The sequence below is a fragment of the Candoia aspera genome, chromosome 5 (genome assembly GCF_035149785.1).
Source record: "Candoia aspera isolate rCanAsp1 chromosome 5, rCanAsp1.hap2, whole genome shotgun sequence".
NCBI lineage: Eukaryota > Metazoa > Chordata > Lepidosauria > Squamata > Boidae > Candoia > Candoia aspera.
This window is the reverse complement of record NC_086157.1, coordinates 109,857,491-109,882,326: the sequence shown is the minus strand read 5'-3', so window position 1 is coordinate 109,882,326 and position 24,836 is coordinate 109,857,491. Positions and strand designations below refer to the sequence as shown.

General features: G+C 40.5%; 1 protein-coding gene across 1 annotated transcript in view; it reads right to left on the bottom strand.

The window, feature by feature from the left end:
- Positions 1-22,693, bottom strand: part of LOC134498590 (taste receptor type 2 member 40-like) — a 159,246-nt gene extending 136,553 nt beyond the window's left edge. Inside the window, exon 1 of the mRNA XM_063304747.1 lies at positions 22,655-22,693. Within this exon, the coding sequence (XP_063160817.1) occupies positions 22,655-22,693 (39 nt within the window). The remainder of the gene's footprint in view (positions 1-22,654) is intronic.
- Between the last annotated feature and the right edge of the window lie 2,143 nt (positions 22,694-24,836).

Genomic DNA, 24,836 nt, shown 5'->3' with positions numbered 1-24,836 from the left:
GAAAATTTCCCTGTTGCCATTCTTCCTTATAGAAACCTCCCCCAAGTAGAATTTTACAGTGTAAACATGTGTGATAAAAGCAACTTCAAAACTGTTGCTACTCTCTCAGTACAATGTGTAGCCTTTTTAATGTAGAAACAGCTCCCACATTAGGTAGCCAAAGGTGGATACTAGCAGATCCCATTCAGTTCAGCTGCCCCTGATTCGATGGAGCCCATTACAGGTAATTCAGCCAACGCATTCCCAAAGGAGTTCAGGTTATTTATTTATTTATTTATTTATTTATTCCTGGAATCATGCAAATACAAACCATCTCAACAAAATAATTTCATCATTTTGGCTACAAATGGAGGTCTCTGCAAAGCAACCCTGGAACTCTGTTGCATTTTAAGAGCTCTTTCAAATGCTAAACACAAGCTGACTATTCATAAGAATGAGTGTTACATGTGAATGGTACAATTAAGGTTGTCTCTCTCTCATGCTAAAATAATTCCAGCTATGTGATAATTTTTATCAGTTGTCGCCTGGCAGGAAGAATTGCAATGCATTCCTGGAGTGATTACGTTCTTCGAGCAGCCCTCTCCTCCGGCTCCTGTTTTGCCTTCTTGCTGCAATTACATCTGAATTAATTATGAACCATTTGTTCTTATTTTGCCTCTTCCCTCGAGTGGATGGCCATCAGCGGGCTAGCGACATTAATTTCTTCTTCTAATTCCTTTAACTGTTTGGAATGGAATGCCCTTCCTGACAACTATGGAAGAAACGAAGACTTTTTCTTGTCCAGGAAAATACTGCATTTTTTAAAAATTTTTAGCTGTACTCTTTTGTCCAGAAAAGCTTCCCACACTGCCACAGGGAATTTGGGATCAAGAGCCCACCAAGAATTTCAAACTCCAATTCCATTGCAAACCCTGTTTATTGCCAGCTTTGGCTCCATCCACTGAAGGAATATTCAGAAGCATATGGGTCTTCTCTTTAGCTCTCTACCTGACTGTTAGCCAGGAAGAAACTAAACCTCAGAGATTTCGCTACTGCTATCCTAGTTGTCCATTCTGGCTTGCAGCTGGAAGATGGTGCCCTCATCTCTCATGGGTACCCTCTGGTACTTCTCAACATCAGGATCTTGGGAAAGCCTCTCACCCCTAGTTGGCCTTCCTAGCAATTGATAGGTCCTGACCGAGGTGGCTCATGAAGGAGGGAGAAAACTTACTCAAGATCCTGATTTGCCATCCTGCAGGCCAATTGTTGTGTCGGATAGGAGCCCTGGGGGCTTTGAAGCAGCCATCTCCACCATCAACCCCTCCATCATCCGCCACATCTCCCAACCTGAGAAGTTTGCTCACTGGGTCTCCAAATCCACAGATCAGCTGCTCTGTAGGATGGAAGACATGGGAGCTTTGAAAGAGCCATCTCTCCACTTCAATTGGCACCTCTCCCAGGGCCTGTCAGCTGCTAGGAAGTCCACTTAACAGGTGCTGTGGGGTGATGGGAGGTAGGCATTGTGTGCTGAAGGGAAAGCTCTCTTTGATCCTCTAAGTCAGTGCTTCTCAATCTTGGCAACTTTAAGATATGTGGACTCAACTCCCAGAATTCCCCAGACAGAATGCTGGCTAGGGAATTCTGGGAGTTGAAGTCCACATATCTTAAAGCTGCCAAGGTTGAGAAACACTGCTCTAAGTTATCAGTCAATTCTATCAGCTTGGCATAATCTGCAAATCTGATAAGCATCCAGGGGCATCCTTAGGAGGGAGGGATCAAAGAAGTCAAGATGGCAGCTTTTATCACATGGCTGTGGCCATGATCTTGACTTTTTTTTTAACCTCTCCACACAGACACTTATGTAAGGAACACGTCCATCTTCTAACTCACTATGATGATGAACTGCTCCAGACAAGGAAGGGGTGCTGGGGATAATGCTGAACCATTTACAAGGACCTTTGTCATCCTTATTACCCTTCTTTGCCTCTGTTTGCCTGAGTTTTTCTTAAAACAAGGTGCCCAGTACTGAGCAGTACACTTTAAATGGGGTCAGACCAATGCAGAACAGAGTGGAACTATTACTTTCCATGACTACAAGATTCTATTTTTATTTGATGCAGCCTAAAATAGCATTTGCCTTTCTAGCAGCCTTGTCAAACTGCTAACTCATATTGAGTTAGAGATTAACTGCTTGTTCCCATCACTGCTTTAGAGTAATGGTTTTCAAACTCCATCTTCCACAATTTCACATTCTGGAGACCTGCTGTATCAGATCAGACTGAATAAATTGCAGTGATATCTTTGAACTTTCCAAGGAGACAGCATTTGCCAAATGGAAGTAATTTTAGAAGCAATGGAGAAGAAGGTAGAAGGTGGGGGCTTTGCGGGGGGGCTAGATTCATTTAAATAAAATTAACTGGAAACAAATTAATTCAAAAGAAAAAAAAACCTAACCTAGGGCCAAATGTAAGGAATCCAAAGTTGGTAACAGTCACTATAACAACATTTTATAAGACAGGCTAACACATAACAGTAACATCTTCCATTTCTAAAGGAAGGATTTCAGTGGGAGGATAAATGGAGTTAAATGGAAAAGGAAGGATTTCATGGTAAGGAATCAATATGTCTGTCTGTCTGTCTGTCTGTCTAGTTTGGATCTTGCTGCAAGCACAGGACTCTCAGAGGCTCACAAAATAAGATTATACAAAAATATATTTAAAAATAAACAGAATAGATGAAAACCCCAACATAGTACAGCTGCTGGGATAACTGGAGACCTGCAGAGCAATGGAAAGAAGAAAATATCAAATTGATGATTTCTGGATTTGGGGATTAAAAAGGGCCACAAAGGATGGGGAAAAGAGTAAGATGATAATTAATTGATAGATAGAAAGAAAGAAAGAAAGAAAGAAAGAAAGAAAGAAAGAAAGAAAGAAAGAAAGAGGGACGGAAGACATAATTGTATGATCTCTTCTCTTTTCATTTCTTTCTTTCTTTTTCTTTCTTTCTTTTTGTTGCTGTTGTTGTTTTGCATACTTCTACTATATTGAAAAATTCTAATTTAAAAAAAAAACCTAGCTGCTTCTCCAGGCTTGATCACAGTGGTTGGTCCATCTCTGGGAGATGTGGTCCTGCAGGTAACTACAAAAACTCCAAGACAAAAAGGATGTTATAGATGTTATAGATTAAAACCAGCACTTTAAACTGCACCCAGAATGAGAGAGTGGAATTATAATTGGCCAGAAAATGCAGATTATTTATTGTCTAAAATGAGGCAAAGGATTCTGATTAGAAGTTACATTTCTTCAACTCCTGCTTTTCTCTTGACATTCTCTATATATCACGAAGTTGAGCGAAATTTCTCACTGCTCACAGGGAACAGTTTTTATATTATTTTATGGGGGCTGATGCCCAATGGAGAAGGAATATGGTGATATCATCAAAATGGGTGGGACCAGGATTTCTAGGCCGTATTTTTTTTCAATATTTCAAGTTCTGAGATGAATTGCTGTACAAAACCTCCCTAGGTGAGGGAAGGTCCATATTTTTACGTTGAGGTCCATATTTGGCTTTGGAGCAACATGTTGGACATAGCCAGAAAAAAAAGTATGGACAACTACATTTGATTGAATTAAAATTTACATTTAAACAAAATTAAAAATTAATAGAGTTAATCTGATTACTTCTTGTCAGCCCTTCCAGGTAAACCAGACAGGAAACACAACCAGGTGAGCTAATTCTACTTTATTGTAAGGCTACATTTACGGAATCTTGCAAGTCTGAAAGTACAAATCTCCCGCCCTCCCTATTTATCGCTTGAGAGGTCAGGGTGGGTCTCTCCGAAGTTTCTTCTTTAGACCGTTACCTTCTCATGGACTTCCTTCCCTTTCATATGATCGTTCCCTAGGCAGCATCTCTTCCCTCTGTTCTCCAAGGTCGTCCTCACATTCCATCACACTTCTCATGTATTTAATATTTTCCCCCTCCTAAATGTTAAAATTATAATTCCATGTCAACTTATGGAGGAGTTCAGGTTTCCAGTGGCTTCATATGACATGGAGCTATAGAGCCTGGCCAAAATGAAGACTTGGAACCCTATTTTACTGTAACTGTTTTCCACTGATAAGATAGTAGACCAGGAGGTCATGCTTTCATTTCTTGATAGCTGCCACCAAAATTCAGTCCAGTGTTTTTGCTTTCTCTTTTTTAATTCCTTGCAGACACATCATCTCTCTGAATCATCAAATCATTCCTGAAGCTTTGAGAAGCTCCAGATTTGATTCAGAACACTTCAGAAAGAAGCTTAGTTTAACCCAGAAAACACAATATTTCATGTGACCAGACACCCTCCAGATTTGTCCATATATAATAGACATCCCAGCTTGTCCTATTTTATTCCAGTCTTTCCCTACAATTGAAAATCAAGTTAACAGCTTCATTTGGAATGAGGTTTGTGTAATAGAACTTAAACTAAAACTTTTCTTAAACTAAAAATAGAATGAAACTTACCTCTTTAATGTGAAGTTGCCCAAATTTGAAATAATTTTTTAAAGAAATCATGATCTCCCAGGGGAACCTCTAGTGACCTCTCATGGAACCCTAGGGTGCCACGGAACCCTGGATGAGAAACCCTGGGATAGGAGAATATGTTTTTGTTACTCTTGTTCTGAATGACAAGGAGGACATTTATGGGTCAATGGAGCTCAGCTTCAATTTCCTCCAGGCGTTACAAGATGGGTAAATTAATGTCCAAGTTACTCATATTGACACTCACACATTATCTCTGTTCTCTAGCCAAAGCAGCTTTGTGCCCAACAATAATCCATATCTGGTTAGAATACAATAACACTGCACACTGAAATCTATTTAAGTTTTAAAAGGATCTTGGGAATAATAACAAAGATGTTACAAACATCACACTGTCAGATCTTGATGGATAGAATGAGACAGTTCTATTCATTAAGACAAGCCACAAAAGCTGTCAGGGACTTCAAAGCAAAACTTCAGGTCTTTTTTTTTTCCCCATCATAGCTAGAGTAAAACAAGACCATGTTTTTCCTCCTCCTTCTTAATATTTCACAGTTGAAACATTTTAATTTAAGCTAATGCTCATTCCAAAAATTTAATATCATCTTTATTAATTCTGTTCCCCCCAAGGAGCATGCAATTGGCGCATTCCTCATGAATGTGTGTGCATGCCCATGTAGGTGTTTGTGTATGTGTGGTGTGTCAAAGAGCAATGGAGAGGTCCTAATCATACGTCAAAGCTGGCACATATTCACCTCTAAGGAAATTCTTGTTTCATATACTTTTTCGTAGAAGTCATATTGGCTTACAAATAAGATGGGGCTCTTATCCTGAACAAAGGGAAAGTTCAAAGTCATCACATGGTTAAGGGATTCTTTGCTACCTAACTCTATTTTTGCTTTCCCTTTCAAAAGAAGTCCACAATTTTCACTAGTTTAAGGGTCTTCCTCCACTTTGTCAGGGGGTCATGCTTTAAAAGCAGGCACAGCCAAGAACCACAAGAGGCGGGTTCAAAAGTTTCTAAGGAAGGAAATGAGCCCCTTAAACTCTGCAAGATCCAAGGCAATGATGTTGCAGCTTAATCCAACCCTGAACATTTAAAAAAAAAAAAGAGAGACATCTACTGCTGCTTTTCACTCTTGGGGAGTTCCAAGTGCTGCAGAAGGGCTGTTGGAAAACAAATGAGGCTCCCAAACCTTGTGTCCCCTTTGCAGGTTAGGTCATTCTATTAGTTAGGATTCAATAAGCCAACTTAGGCAACCCATTTAACATTGTTTGTCATGAACTTAGCTGGTGGCCACCTGCCAATGACTCTATGGCCTAGCTGACTTTCTACAAGTATATTCCAATAACAGGAAATGAGGTGAGGCCACCCACAGATGTATGCACATGGTACTTCTCCAGCTCCATAACTTTTCCAGAGTGAGATCCAGAAGAACATGGCAAGAGGAAAACAGGTTGTAAGAGATCCCAAGAAAGCCAGGAGAAAAATGCCTAAGTTTCAGTCCTATAGCCTTGTTGACAAAGAATAGGAACCATACGATTTTCTGAACTATGGAAGGAAACAAATGGATTTCAGATGTCCCTTCCTGACTCTCTACAAGCTTCTTTCCTAAGTCTGGATAGCTGAACTTCATAAAGGCCCCTCTGGGGAATTCCACGAAATGTCTAGGGACAGACATAAGGGCTCCATATCCAAAAAATATTCAACACCCTCTCCCTCTTCTATATGTCTGACTGGAAAGTAGACTAATAATTTGTTGTTCATGGAATGAGGACAAAAGGAAACAAGAATTCACTATCTAGAGCTGAGCCTGACAACCTGAAGCATCAGACATAAATCTTGCCAGGTAGGGCTCAAACAGAAAAGAACCACACAAGTGAGACGCAGAACAATAAGGCATTATCCCAAGAAAACTCCCAAGGTTCGCTGAAAACCTTGAATGACAATCAGCTACAAAGTAATTGTAAATGCATCTCTGTCAGTTAAACACAAGGAATCAATGGGGGTAAGAAGTGCTAGAGTTATACTTTTTGAAACAGTATTTTTAGCCTCGTTCATTAATAATGTTAGGATTGTTTCCAGCATTATTATTAGATTTTTCATATTATTTTACTGTGCCTTATAAAGAGTTAGCAGATGCAGTCACACAGCAAGTTAGTGCTAACCTTGGTTACATGACATGTGGTTTATTGTGTTAGGTGAAGAGAACCTGTTTGGTTAGTTTATGGTTCAGTGTCTTGCACAGGCCCATAACGTGGATTAATTCAGTACCCAGGTTAAAAGTGTTGTGTGAACACAGCCATTGGGTATGTAAAACAAAAGGATTGCACCCTAACAATAAAATTAAGAAAAACACTTATCTTTTAACTATCTCATGAGATTTTGAACTGACTGTTATTGAGAAAAGCATTTTCTCATGGTACCTTAGACAGCCTCTGTTGCGTATTATGACTTTTGCTGTCTAATTTAAAGGTGAGAAACACAGAAGCTTTCTGATAGCTGCATAGAGATCATGCTGGAAAGTCCTTCTGCTGTTTTTTCCCCAATTATTCTCCTTCAATTTGATAGAAAAGAAATTGCTTCATTCCCTTTTCTTTTTTAAAGGAGAAGAAAATTATGGTGAAATTTTCCTGGGTAACATGCACTTAATGTAGTTATGAGTGTATGAATGTCCCATCTTCCAATATACAATAGACTGGTGTTTTTCAATCTTGGCAAATTTTAGACTTCAGCTCCCAGAATTCCCCAGAAAGTTGAAGTCCAAAGATCTTAAAGTTGCTAAGGTTGAGAAACTCTGCAATAGACTACCAGCAAGTGTCCTTCCTATTTTTCCTCCAGACTTAAGGGAAACCACAGGAAATGTCTTCTCTCGGAATTTTTTTTTTTTCCTGATCAGTTTGCTGGGATAGCTGGAGCCCTGCAAAGCAATGGAAAAATCTTGGATAGAAATAATATCAGCACATTGGTCCACCATGCTCCAAATATGTGAGCCCAAACACACCAATACCAATTCTAAAGAGTTCTGAGAATGAGGTACAAAAAACAGAAGCTTTTTTTCTCAGCAATACTTTCTGGAAAGAGAAAGGTTTTGGCACAACATTAATAGAGATGAAAAATTCTTAGTTGCTTATCTGGTCAATCGAAAGGTGCCTATCCATGTGCACATATGGTCTTCTGTGTGCAATCAGCATGTCTTCATCTTTCTCTTGGAGACAGAAAGTGGTACTGAATCCAGTGATGAGCATACGGCTAAAATCTTACCAACAGCCCTATTCCGTGTCACCAGATATTGACTTAATGTCATTTTTTTCCTAATTTCCTTCAAATGCCCAGAGGAAATCCACCCAGAAGGTTTGAAGGTTAATATTCATTCCCTTTGTCACCCCAGAGCAACCTCTGTTGATCAATGGAAGACCTGCCTATTGTAATACATGTTTCATGAGTTTCATGCTCGCTATGCAAACACACATTCACCATCACACTATGGCTTTTCTGAGTCAGCAAAATACAGAAAGGGAGTAAGAAAAAAAAGGTATGGAAATTAAAGGCAAGAGATAAGATAAGGAAAGGAAAGGAAAGGAAAGATAGCTAAATCTATATCAACAGCATTCATTGCATTACTCCATATTTTTCTCTTCTTGCAATCCATCATGGCTTCCACCGCTTCATACTTTGCCTTTTTTTCTTTAAACTTCTCAACCTTTCTCTTTTTGAGGATCCTATCAACCCAGCCCTGACTTTCTCAGTCTTCCACTTCCTCTCAGTCCATCCGCTCTTCCTTTGTTCATTGGTTTTGAAATTGATTATGTGCCATCAAGGCATTGTTGACTCATTCATTCATTGGCAATCACTTGTAGCCGAGTAAGATTGTCTTCCAGGATTAAAATCTTAACGATGGATCCATAAGCGGCTGTAAAGGCCAATTCTGGATACGCACAGCCTCCCACAATGAGGGCATAAGTTTCCAGGTGGAAGAGGGTCACGATGAGGATTTGCTTGACATGCCTTCCTCTTCGTTCGCTTCTCCCTTTCATCCTGTGGAACTTCAAAGTCCATAGCGCCTTTAATACGACCTCCAATTTGAATGCTCATGAGTTAGGACTTCCCAGTTCTGAGTACTGATGTTAAACTTTTTAAAGTTAGCTTTGAGAACATCTTTGAATCTCTTTTGCTGTCCACCAATACTCCATTTTCTGTTCTTAAGTTGGGAGTAAAGTAGCTGCTTTGGAAGACGATCAGGCATTCAAACAACATGGCTGGTCCAGCTAAGTTGATGTTGGGTGATCATTGTCTCAACACAGGTGGTCTTCGCTTCTTCCAATATGCTAACGTTAGTCCACCTATCTTCCCAAGTAATTTGCAGAATTTTATGGAGGCAGCATTGATGGAACCTTTCAAGAAGTTGGAGGTGGCGTTTGTAGAAAGTCCATGTTTCAGGGGTGTACATAGAGACCACATAGATAGATTCCCTCTATGAGGTGTTGCAATTAGATTCTCCATAATTCTATCTACATGACCAAACCGCCCCGGTGTATGACCTGTTATTTTTGTATTCAATTCACATTCATTCAGCACCCATTCATTCTTGACCTTCTTGTTTTACCACACATCCTTCTGAAGTACTCCACCTCCACCTCCCATTCAGCTTACTGTAGTTCTATGTTTTTCCTGACATACTCAGCTCTTACTTCTCTTCTTAGGATTTTTTTTTTCTGATCAAGCTGCTGGGATAGCTGGAGACCTGCAGAGCAATGGAAATTTTTTGGATAGAAATAGTAACAGTACATTGGTCCACCATGCTCCAAATATGTGGGCCCAAACACACTAATACAAGAAATACCAAAGAAATTCTAAATAATTCTGAGAATGAGGTACAAAAACAGAAGCCTTCTATCTATATGACCAAACCACCCCAGTGTATGACTTATGCACCTGTTATTCACATTCATTCAGCACCCATTCATTCTTGACCTTCTTCTGTTTTACCACACATAAGATGGGCAGAAGCACACTCTTATATACCACCATTTTTACTTCTTTCAAAAAATATTCAGCAAAGCACATGCATACACAACAAGCAACGTTTCTACCAGCATTTGCATCTCTTAAAATTTCTCAAGCTATTTCTCCATCTATAGTAAACATTCTACCAAGGTACACAAATTCATCCCATTCCTCTGGTTTTCCATTATGCACTTGGTTTTCAAAGGATCAAGTCAACAGCAGGGAAATCCTCCTAGGGGGCTTTTTTTAAAAAAATCTTGGTGATTCTGTTATTGTGGTTAGAAATTTTCCTCTTCCACTGAAGAAATTTGGGCACTATATATACTATACACCACATCATACTCTATTATTATTATTATTATTATTATTATTATTATTATTATTATTATTATTATTTCTAGTAATAAAAGTCAAGGAGCATAGTGAAAAAAGGGACTAAAATTAAATATAGAGAAGATAACAGATACAACAACCAGCCTTAGAACTGATAATGAAGATACTGAAGTAGTAGATAGCTTCTGCCTTTTAAGAGCAATGATCAACAATAAAGGAACAAGCAGTCAAGAAATATGCTGCACAAGTGAGATGGTTGGAAGTAATGTCCTTTTAAAAAGGCTTCATACATGGCTCCACAAGATGGCTCTCCCGCTTCCCAGCTGACTCTCACCATTCAGTCACGATTCCATGATTCTTCAGTGAGTTCCAGCCACCTGGAAGACAGAGAGAGTGATTCACCAGCTTCCCCTTCCCTGGAGAATGCTGCATGTCTCAACTTACTTCCTGAGACACCCAATAATTGCCACGTTGTAGATCCTAGCTACAGAGCTTCACTAGGACTAGACTTCCACCATTTCTCCTCACCGGAAGCCCCTTTCTCCTCACCAGAAGCCCCTTTCTCCTCACTGGAAGCCCCTGACTCCTGAGAAGACCATAGACACCCAAGAAACGAAACCAATGGATCATCAAACAAATCAACCCAGAGTTCTCACTTGAGGCACAAATGACCAGGGTCAACTATCCTACTTCAGACACATTAAGTGAAGACCCAGATCTCTGAAGAAGGCTTTAATGCTGGGAAAGGTGGAAGGAAAGAGAAGAAGAGGATGACCAGCAGCAAGGTGGAGGGACTCAGTTCAAGCGGCGATGGGTGCTCTGTTGGAAGATCTGAAGGACCAGGTTAGGGGCAGATTGTCATGGAGAAGAACTGTGTATGTAGTTGCTAAGAGTCAACACCAACTTGATGGCACATAATCAATCCATCTATTATACAACACATTGTTGTTGCTCTTGTTGTTGATTTAATTCTAATTTGTATGATGTTTTGTTGTTTTTAATTCTTTGTGTGCCAGCCAGAGTCACTGGAGATGGGCAGCTATATAAATGGCTTAAACAAATAAACAAAATAACCACCAAATTTCCTACCCAAAACATTGGTGCTGAAAAGGACTTTGTCTTCAGTGCAAAAGTTGTTGCCTGCGTTTTTCCTATGAGGCAGACAGAATTCTACTGGAGTAGTGTGACATACTGAGATAAAGTTTGCAGCACTAATAGCACAAATTCATGTTTTCTTCCATCCCATATTCCAGATCCCAGTCTATTTCACGGGGACTTCTCTGCGTTCTTGCAGAGATAATAGTTCAAGGAGGAGGTGGCATGCTAAGAAAAAAGCACCAGGAGAAGTTTAGAGTCTCATCTTTTCAGCACCATAGCCCTGATCTGAACTGAAAGAGTGCTCCTGTTATATAGCCATTCACTCACTTCCATGGACATCATTTCACCAGGACTGTCTATCAGTAACTGCTTCTCTGAGGTCTTATAAGTTCCTGCTTTGGTGATCAGTGATAGTATCTAGCCCCCTTGTCTTTAATCAGCTTCTTCTCCGATGGCCTTTGATTTCTCCAAGCATCCAAGTCATCTTCAGTGGCTTTTGCCTTCACATTAGGCAAAAAGCCTGTATGAGTGTCCAAAATATTCGACCTTTAGCTTCATTACTAGTAGTTCCAAGCAGCAGTCTGGTTCCTGTCATAGCGAATGGAACGATTTTATTCTACTGGCAGATCAAGGTATTTGCCGAATCTTCTCTGTTGGAGAATTTTCTCCCGCAGTTCCAAGACACCCATTTTTCTCCATCCAGCTTTCCTGATTTTTGCCTTGCTTTCATAGCCATATGTCACAACTGGGAGAAGCATGACTGTGGCAGTATGCACCTCTGTTGTCAGGGGAAGGGTGTATGGCTTCTTGAAACTTTCTGATCGGGAATTTCCTGCCATATTGTCTGGTTTTCCCCATAATCCTAAAGCTTTATGAGTTTCTCCCCTACGTGGATCAGATTACTGTAGCATACAAATTGTTTTACATTCGCCATATTCTTGCTGTGACCGTTAGTGAAGTGGCTTAATTTATCTCATTCACAGGAGTGGGCCAGTTTTTCAAAATGAAAACTCACCAGAGATGTTCTGCTGAGCCCTTCAGAATGGACTCACTAAGTAGTGAAAAGGCTTATGAGCACCTACAGACCCACCAACCGGCCTGGGCAGATAGACCATTTTCCATTCAGCCTCTGCATTGCACAAATCTTTTGAGTACTTCTGAGTAGATCTTTCCTTTAATTATAATGCAAAGATACCACAAGACTATATCTTCTTCCCAAAAGTGTGTCTACATTTATCTGCATTTAGACAAGGTATATACTGTGGATTTTATATATATATACACACACACACACACACACACACACACACATATATATATATAAAATCCACAGTATATACCTTGTCTAAATGCAGATAAATGTAGACACACTATATATATATATATCCATCCATCCATCCATCCATATCTGGGGTTTTTTTCCCCCCTATCAGTTCTGACTCAGTTTTCTGGAAGACAAATTACTTTTGCATTTTTTTGCTCCAAAAGAAAGAAATTTGATGAAATTCTCATGAGTAGAGTGAGGCTTCCTCGCAAGGCTAATTCTCATGTTAGTGGTGAGGTAGCCAAGAGGTTTGTGTGAATATATCCTATTCTTCTCTCGATCAAATAGTCAAGAGCAGAGACATCACACTGACAACAAAGGGCCGCATAGTTAAAGCAATGGTGTTCCCTGTAGTAACATATGGCTGTGAGAGCTGGACCATAAGGAAGGCTGAGAGAAGGAAGATAGATGCTTTTGAACTGTGGTGTTGGAGGAAAATTCTGAGAGTGCCTTGGACTGCAAGAAGATCAAACCAGTCCATCCTCCAGGAAATAAAGCCAGACTGCTCACTTGTGGGAACGATATTAAAGGCAAAACTGAAATACGTTGGCCACATAATGAGAAGACAGGACACCCTGGAGAAGATGCTGATGCTAGGGAGAGTGGAGGGCAAAAGGAAGAGGGGCCGACCAAGGGCAAGGTGGATGGATGATATTCTAGAGGTGATGGACTCGTCCCTGGGGGAGCTGGGGGTGTTGACGACCGACAGGAAGCCCTGGCGTGGGCTGGTCCATGAAGTCACGAAGAGTCGGAAGCGACTGAACGAATAAACAACTAATCCTATTCTTCATGATAGGATTTCTTCTCTCTGACAGTTTCCTAAACTTCACTTCAATTCCAAGAATTCCTCCCAAGAGCCTTTTTCAAGCTCTTGAAAAGGGGCTTCAGGGTGGTGAAAAGAAGTGCCAATATAGTTTAGAATACCGTAAGCCTACTAAAGTGTAGAAGAAGGAAACATTCTGATGGTCTTTGTTGAGGTCTTCCTACTAACGATTAAGACTGCTATTGTACCTAATCATTTTGGCCGGGTGAAGAGGTTGTATTGTATGTCTCCTTTCACGTGCTTCATGCAAATCGCCTGGGGGGAGGATCCTGCCCAGACTTGTTTCTTACTTCCTCTTTTTTTTTCTCTCTGCCGATATGTAGCAAGCCAGGCTCGCTATCAATGAGAGCTAAGTCCTTTAAATATGTTTTGCTTTTGTTTTGCTTTTTGTAAATAAATTATTTTTATAGAAATGCCTGATGTGTGACTTTTCTGATCTCTCCTGGGCTAAAGGCTTTCCCAGCATTCTGCCAACAGTCTTGTCCCTTTCTTATCTTCTGGTGGCTGGAATGTCCCTGTTCCCCACTTCATGCTATTCCAGAAGTTAGATTTAAAGAGATTCACAGAGCTCTGTGAATTTTGGTTGCTGTTTTCCTTATCTGAAACAGTCTTACCTGTAAGACTGTTAAATTGTTCTGTCCCTCAGCCCATGGTTACAGGTATCCTTGGATTCAGAAGCAATCAACTTATTCCAAAGCAGTATGAGCAAATAACAAAATAATATTCAGAAACACTGAAGAACAGAAGAACAAAGAAAAGAAAGATCTTATTCCCCTTCTGCCGGTCATGATGATGGCGAGCAGCTCCCTTCAAAGCTAGCGAATATGCACCACCTTCCCAGTTAGATCTGAATCAACATTCCATCCCGTGGGTGTTTCTGACCAGCTTATATGGATTCCAAACCATAATTAATCAACCTGTTTTCTTTTCTTCTTAACTGAAAGTATATTATAAACATATGGCCACTTTGCATTCTTCAAGCTGATAGCAAAAAAAAAAAAACTAGCATAGATAAAGAAACGTGAAATACAGGAACAAAATGAGAGCCAGTTTGGTCTAGTGGTTAAGGTGCTGGGCTAGAAACCAGGAGGCTGTGAGTTCTAGTCCCACCTTAGGCATGAAAGCCGGCTGGGTGACCTTGGGCCAGTCCCTCTCTCTCAGCCCAAGAGCCAATCAGGCATAGTAGGAGAGTTCTAGTCCCGCCTTAGGCCTGAAAGCTGGCTGGGTGACCTTGGGCCAGTCCCTCTCTCTCAGCCCAAGAGCCAATCAGGCGTAGTAGGAGAGTTCTAGTCCCACCTTAGGCCTGAAAGCCGGCTGGGTGACCTTGGGCCAGTCCGTCTCTCTCAGCCCAACTCACCTCACAGGGTTGTTGTTGTGGGGAAAATAGGAGGAGGAAGGAGTATTAGGTATGTTTGCTGCCTTGAGTTATTTAAAGGCGGGATAGAAAAGAAATAAATAAGAAATAAATAAGAATAAAATAAAATAAGAATAAAGTGGAAAAGCAAAACAAAGAAAAATCTTAAATGAGAACTTTTAGTAGCTCATTTGCCCCTTCCCTTCCATAGTCTCTACTTACAGTAAGTATTTGTCCTTTTTTATTTTTTGAAATATTGGAAATGGTTGCATATGCATATTTAAATTATTTCATCTGATTTTTAAAAATAAGTCTCTTAACTTGCTTTCTAAAGAATCATTTTTGAAAAGTCTAAACCTGCCCTGCTGTGTGATATATCATGTGTAAGGGAGTCATTCTCCCTGGATTTAATTAAATTTTTATTATGAATATTTGCCTTTGCTGTGGATTCTCCAAATAAACCTGTTTTCAATTTCATTTGATTTTGCCAAGGGCAAGGAGGAGGAATTTTATCCTGTCCTGTTCCTGGAAGGTTTTGCCTGCTCCTGCCAAAGGATACCATCCCAAGATTAAGGTTTTGTTTCAAAGATGAAAAATATCATCCCACTCTACCAAATACCAAGGACAGGATAAAGTATAGTATAACTCTTTAGTAACTAAAATTAACACTTGCTTAATTCTGTATTACCTACTCTACCATTCCATGGAAATATAAAGTTCTATGTACTTTCCACCTAAGAGAAAGAGATATTCACCACTATCTAATTCAGTGTTTCTAAACCTCGGTAACTTTAAGACGTGTGGACTTCAACTCCCAGAATTCCACAGCCAAATTCTGGGAGTTGAAGTCCACACGTCTTAAAGTTACCAAGGCTGAGAAACTCTGATCTAATTCCTCCCCGCCAACCTTCTGGAAAAAAACACCACCTTTACAAAGGCCCTACTTTGCAAGTTTAGTGTGCATATAACAACAATCTGGTTTCTAGAAAGGTCTAGAATCAATCAAAAGAACAGTACAAATGCATCAGTATTTTGGGGGGTCAGACTGTAGTTGCCCACCAGATGTGTCCCTTCTCCAAAGTTCTGTTTCCAAATCCACTTTGAAAGAACCAATGTGTATTTAGTTTAGATAACATTTTAAATACGGAATTTGATATCCAATTTTTCAACAAGTATAGAGAAGGAAACAGAATGAACGTGCCTTGAAGCCAAAGTAGACAATTTGCACATCGTCAATGTTGTTTTCTGGGCAGTTATATTTCTGGGATTCTTCTTTATCTTTGCCAGATAGATCTTTTTCCATCCTCTTCTAAAAGACGGTTGTCTTTCTAAACAGAGCAAAGATAGGACATATCAACCTCACATAAGCAATGTTTCTCTTCCCTTTTGTTCAGTCATGCTCCTAACACATTAATCATCCAGAAGAGAAGGGAAAGTTACGTTGAAGGTGTGTGTTGGGGGAGAGAGAGAGAATGAAAGACTATGTCTGGCAGGCTGTTTCGATCTGGAGAGTTCCCCCTTTGTCTCTGACAATGTTTTTGGCTTCCCCTAAAGCGACTGATATAAAAATCAAATGCCTTAGCTTTGTTTACATCTGTGGCGCACCAGTGTGCAAATCTTTGCTCTGCTTTGTGTGATGGATGCCCTGTTTAAACGTGTCCTCTGAGAGCTTTCACAAATGATCCTACAGAACACTCACTGGAGAATAAGTGACTTCCCCTTGAATTGCAACCACCTGAGTTTTAGCAGACGCTTGGCATGAAAGTTGACCCACAAATTAAATATATATTCCAAAGCCTCTGGGGCTAAGGATTCACTCTCAGGGAGGGGGGGAAATTGAGACAAGTTCATTTGATTCAAAATGTATTTTGATCCATAAAAGGAAGAAGAAAGTATTCCCTTTTGCTTTTTACTTCTCTTTCCACTCAATGTATTTGCAGAAGATGACCAAAACGGAGCCACTTTCAGTTTTCTACCCCTGCCAATGAAAGGAAGGAGAAAAAGAGGATCACCACCAGCAAGGTGGATGGACTCAGTTACAACAGCAGTGGAAGATCTGAACTAGCAGGTTGAGAGCAGATCATCATGGAGAAATTCTATCTATGGGGTCACTAATTGTCAACACCAACTTGATGGCAATCAATCAATCAATTAATCAATGCCTGTCAAAGAATGCATTAAAACTTTATTAATGTATTAGAGCTACAGCATTGATAGAAAACCTTAGGAGAGAATACCAAATCCTACACTTCAGAAGTCACTTCAGCACCCACAGCACCCATATATGATTGATTGATTGATTGATTGATTGATTGCCAAATTTGCTCAATCTCTGTTTGAAGGTCTTTACATTTCCCTATTTTTTCTAATCCCATTGACCCTTCTGTCTCCAGCTACTGCATGTGATAAGACATCAATTATCCATACTTGTTTCTTTGTAACCCCAGCCATGTCTGGTTTCTTATGGGCTAAATGTCTATCAGTTTGTATCTGGAAGTCCCACAGGATCTTAAGCTCTTCATTGTTTAATGCTCAATATTGTGATTCCAACCATTCTTTGTAGTTGCTAAGTTATTATTTTTCCTAAGATTCCATTGAATCAAGGTGGCCATTTTATTATGTCTTTCCAAGTATTCTGTCTGTGCAATCTTCTTACATCCACAAAGCAGGTGTTCAACAGACTCCTCTTGTTCATTGCATAAGCGGCATTTATTCTCACACTGAGTTTTCTCAATTTTAGCTTCACTACTTTTGCCCATAGCAACTGTTCTTCAGCCACTTTGCTCTCAGTATATCTCCCTTGAGATTTGCCCGGGTTGTAGATCAGTGGGCAGGCCATTTCAGCAGTAGTTCCCATGCTCTAGAATAAGCTCCCCACAGTAGTATGTTTGGCCCCATCTCTTGAATTTTGCTTGCTGTACTATTCCAATGTCCCTTTGGTCTTGGCTGACTACAAGTGACCATCTTAGATAATTATTGTTTGGGATTATTGCTGTTTGTTTTCTCTTCCTTAGATGTACACTACCTGGAGTGTACATTAGGGCAGTTTACCCACACTAAAAATAAATAACAATCACATAAATAAAATACTAACATAGATTCGATGACTGTCCTAAAAGCCATAAAAGTAATCTCTTGGAAGGGCACTCACTGGCTGGCCTACCTCTTAGGTTTCCATCATACCATCAAGAGAGTTTGCACAAAATCAATGGAAGAGGTTGTCTGGATAATTGTGTTTGGTGTTAATTGATATTGCGATCATATCCTACCCTGTCTCCTTTTCATTTAAGGAGATTTAAGGATCTATTCAAGTTCTAAATTGGTATAAGATGTCAGTAATGGCTGGGAGGTCAATAATGGACTGGATTAGGGCCAAAAACTGGAGCTTAATCCAAGGTGTGTTTCAGCTGGGAGGAAAAGAACAGAGGCATGAAACTTAGGAGAAGGAACTTCATGGCTAGTTTAAGCTGAAGAAATCCATCAAATGCCAAGCTTTTATAAGAATGGGTGCTTATTTGTCATTTGGATTGCCAGTTTGCTGAGTAAAATTTAAGAGGAAAAAAAATTAAGGAAAGGACTCAGCTTGACAGCTTTCCAACTAAGTGGACAGTAGCACTTTTAGCACTGTACATCCAAAAACTCCTTCTTGAAGAAATCCTCAAAGGAAGATTGAACTCCAAAACTAGCAAACCTGGGTAAATAAAGAGAATTGGAATGCATGGAGCAACACACTGTAGTGTAAAATCGCAATTGGATTGCTGTTGTATTTTTATAATTTGGAGTTTGCCTCCACTTCTTGTTTTCCAAATTTAAGCATGTCCTTTGATATGTTTTCCCCCCATGGCAGCTTGTTGCAATAATGAAAACATGACTAAAATGAAAAGGAGGATATAAATAGTCAAAGCAGCTGTGTGAGCTATTTGTAAAAATGTTATATATTTGTCTTCATGCAAATATGGTAGGGAGGGAAAGACGGGGGGAGTCAGAAGCAAAATGGAGGTTATTCCAAAGAATAACTCAAGAGAACCACCACCACCCACTTTAATGTCACACTGAGCTAGATTTTTGTAAAATGAACAGTGACTCCCATGTGCAACTCCCAAATTAAGAGAGAAGATTGCAGATACTTCCCACAAAACCTTTCCTTCTGTAAACACTACCACTGACAACCCAAATACTATTATTCATTTATGATTTGTTTACCATACAAATCATGCAGGGGGAAAATGCCAGTTCTGAATTACTTCATTTTTCTTGTTATTCCTTCCTGGAGAATGCAGATCTAGCCAGAGCAGCACATCTGTTCACAGAATTTAAGATATGGAGAGCTCCTTATAGGAAAGCAACTATTCTGGCTTCCAAATTATTTGGGGGGACAATGGGATTATCTCAATGGATGGAAGCATCTAGCCAACCTTGGCTAGGATTTGAAGGCTATGCAGAGTCAGCCCTCATATTATCTATTGTCTGTCTGTCTGTCTGTCTGTCTGTCTATCATCTGTCATCTGTCAATCTATTTATCATCATCATCTATCTAAATTTCTAGGTCACTCAGCTCCAAAAGACTCTGGGAAGTTTCACCCAGTTGAAAGAATAACAATTCAATTTTTAAAAAAATCCATACAGAAAACAATCTTTCAAGGGAACACAACCATCCTTCCACATCCTGCTTCAGCCAAAGAGACTGGTTCATCCATCTTAACTTGAAGGCGGGCAAGGTGGAGGTCAAACAGATCTCCAGGGGGAAGTTGTTCCAAAGGACAGGTGCAGGGACAGATGTCTACCTCTTATGTCCCTCTATTTCAATGAAAACGTTCCAGGAATTCCAAGGCTGCAGGTTAGATCTTGGAAGAAGGCGATGGCAAAAAACTTCCTTATTGCTGTGAAGAGAACTTGAGTTGGAGATCTCTTTTACGGTTTAGGATAGAGTTGATGACCTTTAAATTTCTCAGTGGTTTATGGCCAAGATATTTGAAGCACTGCCCTTTCTCATATCAACATGTCCATCAATTAAAACCATCTTCAGATGCTGTGGGACTCATTGGACTGGGGTTTGAGAGATAGCTGTTCTCGTTGCTAAAAACCTGCTAGAAATTGGTAAAGTCCCAATGCATATTTGCATTGCTGTATTATTGTCTTGCATATTTTTATGCTGATATAATGGTTTGTCTTTGCTCTTTTATATTGCTCTGATTTTGTCGATGTGGTGAGCCACCTTGAATTAACTGATGGATAGGTGGAGTATAATGCCTTAAATAAGTAAGCCACAATCAATAGCTACTATATAGGTTGTATGTGTGTGTGTGTGTCCCCAGAAAGAACAAAGGAAGAGGAGGAAGAGAGGGAGTGAACTCTCATCTTAGATAGCATTTTTAGATAGGACAAACTACAGGTAGTCCTCACGTAACAACCATTCATTTAGTTCAGACTTACAACATTGTGGAAGAAAACAACTTACCACCAGTTCTCACACTTATGACCATTGCAGCATCCCTGTGACCATGTGATCACAATTTGGTCACTTGGCAACCAGTTCGCATTTATGACCAGCACAGCATCCTGTGGTCACATGATTGCCATTTTCGACCTTCCTGGCCAGCTTCTGGCAAGCAAAATCAATGGGGAACCACATGATTCGCTTAACAATCACATGGTTTGCTTAACACCTGTGGTGATTCCCTTAATAATCGTCACATAAAAGGTTGTAAAATTGGGTCAGATTCGCTTAATGGCTGCTTCACTTAGCACCCAAAATTCCAGTCTCAGTTGTGTTTGTTAAGCGAGGACCACCTGTAGTGAGAAGCTCTGTCCATGGTGCCTACAACCTTTTTTTAATCTTAGCGGCAGAGCAGTGATTTGTTTTCTAAGGGTTATATTAAACAAGGGCAAGTTCATAATAGTGCAACTGATACTCCACATAACTAAGTCCTATTCCATTAAGGACTTTAAAGATCAAAATTAGCACTTTAATTGGAACTTTCTAGAAACCTAGCAGTAGAAACACAGAGAGCCTAAACCTGACAGGCATTATTTAAAAACCAAAGTGGAGATGGATCTGTCCTGCAGCTGCTGCATGTGATGCTTCAACCAGCTTGCTTTTAAAAAGCTAGCATTACTTGCAGTTTGGCCGACAGCACTTCGGTGAACTCTGAGGAACAGCAGCTAAAGCTGTAAGACTTCTTCAAAAAGGGTCCTTCCTCTTCAGGGGCAGCCCATAGACACCGATCTCCAGCCATTCCAGGAGCACAGATATCCTGAAGGTCCCATTTTTTTGGCCCAGTAATGATCTATTCATCCTTGGGAGAAGAGCAATGACCAATCTCGATAAAATAGTTAAGAGCAGAGACCTCACACTGACAACAAAGGGTCGCATAGTTAAAGCAATGGTGTTCCCTGTAGTAACATATGGCTGCGAGAGCTGGACCATAAGGAAGGCTGAGAGAAGGAAGATCGATGCTTTTGAACTGTGGTGTTGGAGGAAACGTCTGAGAGTGCCTTGGACTGCAAGAAGATCAAACCAGTCCATCCTCCAGGAAATAAAGCCAGACTGCTCACTTGAGGGAATGATATTAAAGGCAAAACGGAAATACTTTGGCCACATAATGAGAAGACAGGACACCCTGGAGAAGATGCTGATGCTAGGGAGAGTGGAGGGCAGAAGGAAGAGGGGCCGACCAAGGGCAAGGTGGATGGATGATATTCTAGAGGTGACGGACTCGTCCCTGGGGGAGCTGGGGGTGTTGACGACCGAGAGGAAGCTCTGGCGTGGGCTGGTCCATGAAGTCACGAAGAGTCGGAAGCAACTGAACGAATAAACAACTAATCCTATTCTTCATGATAGGATTTCTTCTCTCTGACAGTTTCCTAAACTTCACTTCAATTCCAAGAATTCCTCCCAAGAGCCTTTTTCAAGCCCATGAAGCCTTTTTCAAGTCCATGAAGTCACGAAGAGTCGGAAGCAACTGAATGAATAAACAACAACAAAACAAAATGATCTATCCACAATAATGGACAGATTCTGCATAACCACCAAGAGTCATTTGGACTGTGGCAGGATACAAATACAATAAACAAACAAAATAATGGAGTTGGTATTAGCTCTCCAGCCATAAGTGTTTCTTGAGGTTATGGAGATCGCTGGTGAAGAAGGAGGGGGCTCCTTCCAGGAGGAAAAATGCATGCGCAGTGTAGAAAGCCTTGGGCTCCCAGCCAAGAAGATCAGAAGGGAACCGCCTTAGAGTTCTGGAGTTTTCCCCTTAGAGTTTGCTATTTCTGTTCAGGTTTGGCAAGTGTAAGCACTGGCGCATTCAAGCATTCATCCAATGACGGTCAGGAGACCAGGCTCTTTCTACTGTTTTAATGAAGCGAAATGACCAGCACAAGGGGAAAGCTGCAAATGCCCCATTCCCGCTCAAACCTACATTTAAAACTACATTCCCTAAATTGCCCTCTGCCCCCCTTCCCACTAAAGCATGTCACCCCCCTTCCCAATCCAGGTGGCTCCTCTGATGTATCTTGCTTGCATGGCCTTGGGGTAGCCGATGCAATAAGTCCATAGTCATAACAATTCAGTTCGCACTCCAGTCCGGCACCCGGTCCCATCTGGCGACACAAAGTCTGTTCACACCAATAAGAGAACGATGGAAGATGCTCCAATAAGGGGTTCTGTGAACCTTTTGATCAGAGAGTCTGGCAGCAAGATTCTGTCAATAAGGTAGAACAATAAAGGCTAGAGTTTCATTCGTAACTCAGCATTGTTCCTTCGCCTTATTCCTGACACTGCACTACTCCATTATAGAATATCCTACATATCTGGAAAAGAAATACCTGTTATAATTGCATATGAAAGCATTTAAATGCATAATTGAGCCAGCTAGAATTCGTAGCTCAAGCACTAGAAGATCCTCTACCAATGTTGCCCAAGTTTATGCTTGGCCCTCCTACTGTCTGTCACTGTTCCTAGGCTCTAATTTCATACAGGGACCCTTTCTCTGGATTCAGAGGTTATGAAGTAGAGCTGGGTATCATTAGGATACTGATGGCTCCTTGACTCTGAGACTTCCTGCATTCCAAGGATGCATGAAGCTTGATCCTAATTAACTTGGTTATCTGGGGGGGGGGGGGGGGGGTTGAACCTGTTAGTCCTGAGGAAGTGGACAGGGTTCCAGGAACTGTAAGCGCCTATGTGACATCTTCATGGAGCCTCACCTCATGGGTGAGGTCATCTTCTGGCTTGGGGTGAGGCATCGTCAGTATGCTGATGATATCCAGCTTTATATCTCTGTCCCTGGCTGACCAAGCAATGCAGTAGAGGTCCTATCTTGCTGTGTGAAGGCTGTGTGGGTCTGGATGGGGAAGAACAGGGTTCCAGCAAGACTGACTGGTTTTGGACTATTCACTATTTTTGGAACAAGCCATTCCTTAGATGGGAGAGAGGAAGGGACTCAGATCCCCTCTTCTAATTTGTTCTACCCATTGGGCTCCTCCAGCCCAAGAACTACACCACAAATTCTGGGCTATAATCTACCATAATTACAGCAAACTCTGATCCTAGTTCCTGGTCCTGTTGACTCATACAGAGTATGTCAAGGTCTTTTAATCCATTTGCCCTAAAGCCTTCTAGCGAAACTTGCTATGTAACCGTAGAAGTTTGCTTTAATATTGCTTATTTGAAGTAACAAAATCTGGCACCAGAAGCATTTGTGTGTGTCTGTCCCATCATTATTCCAATCTCGGAGGATCTATTTCCACATTCACAAGCCCATCATTTTGTCAGGAGGACCATTAAGGTGTTATGTACAAAGGCAATTGTCTGATGGAACTTGGCTCCAGACAGTCTGAGAGGTGAATACAGATGGTTGCAAGAGTGTCACCACATTAAGCTGTTGATTAAACACTAGGTAACTTGGCCTGAGATTATCAACCAGGAATGAGACAAAGGATAGGAGGTTGGAGAGAGATAATGATTCAAGCAGAAGGGTTTTTACTCTGCTTGCATAAGAGATTTCTTCTTCTTTTCCTTTTCCTTGCTTACGTTAGGGATCTAAGGTTTCCAAGTCCAAGCGCCAAAGCTGCCTTATCCAAGCAAGTTTGTAAGAAAAGAGAAACGATGCAAAGAAAGTTTTCTCTTTCTCAAAAGATTGTAGAGATTTCTATGTGGTCTGTTGTGTTTTCTTTTGTTTAATCTTCTGGTCTACAAGACAATCCAGTGCCTCATCAAACATCGGAAGCCTCTACGTTTGATGAGACACTGAGACTCCTCAATAAACAGAGGAGTGTATTAAAATTGAAATCTGGCATTGAAAGCATTTTTTAAAAAAACACACAGTGACACTTTTCCACATTAACAAGTATGGAACTGACTTTAGGATTTGAATGGGGGGGGGCTTCTGTTTGTTTGCTTGCTTGTTTAATTTTGGGGGTTTGTGCACGCCCTCAAGTGAGTCTTGACTCCTGGTGATTGCTTGAAGGAGTCCCTGCAGTCTTCCTGTCACATTTTTGAAAGTGGTTTGCCCTTGCAACCTTCTTCCTAAGGCTGTGAGAGACAAGATGGCCCAAAGTCACCCAGCTGGCTTTGTGCCTAAGGCAGGACAAAACTCTCAGTCTCCTAGTTTGTAGGCTAGTGCCTTTAACCACTGCACCAAACTGGCTTTCTTGTTTATTTTAGCTACACCCTGTGTTATTTTTCTGGCAATAAAAAAGAAAAAAAAATAGAAAAAAACTGAAATTTATTCTAAAGTACCACCTCCTGGCCTTATAGCATGGAGGTGAGTGATTAGGGAAATCTGGATAGCAGAACAATCTCACAAGAGATAAATAAAATAAAATGTATTAAAAATAAAAAAAGAATAGGTAAAAATTCCCTTTCAGGTTTAAATTGTGAAATGTAAAACATTCAGTGGCAAAGTAGATAAAACATAAAGAGTTGCTCAAAAATAGCGTCTGAAGAGAACCTCCAATAAAAAAGCAGGGCAATGTAATCTTCTGAGTGGATCACAAGATGGTATTGATCTTCTGCTAAGCAGAAGCAACCCTGATGTAAAGAGATGCCAGTTAGCACAAAAACACAAAATGACAGCTTATGCAGAGCCATACTGCAGATACCAGAGACAATGAAGCATTTACTAACAGACACAAAAAAGAAATTACATTTAGCAAAGTTTCTAGCTAACATTTTCTATTCCTCTGAACAATAGCCACCATGTCAAGGAATGTAGCTCTGACTCTGAGAAGAAGGTAGGAGAGGCAAATGTGTTGCTCAGTCTTAGGAAAATAGAAAGTGTGTGAGAGAGACTCATTTCTCCCACTTGTGTTGACCTTCTTGTCCTTAAAAGGGGGCAGTGAAGGTTTTAGATGGACATTCAATATGTTGTTAATCTACCCTAGAAAA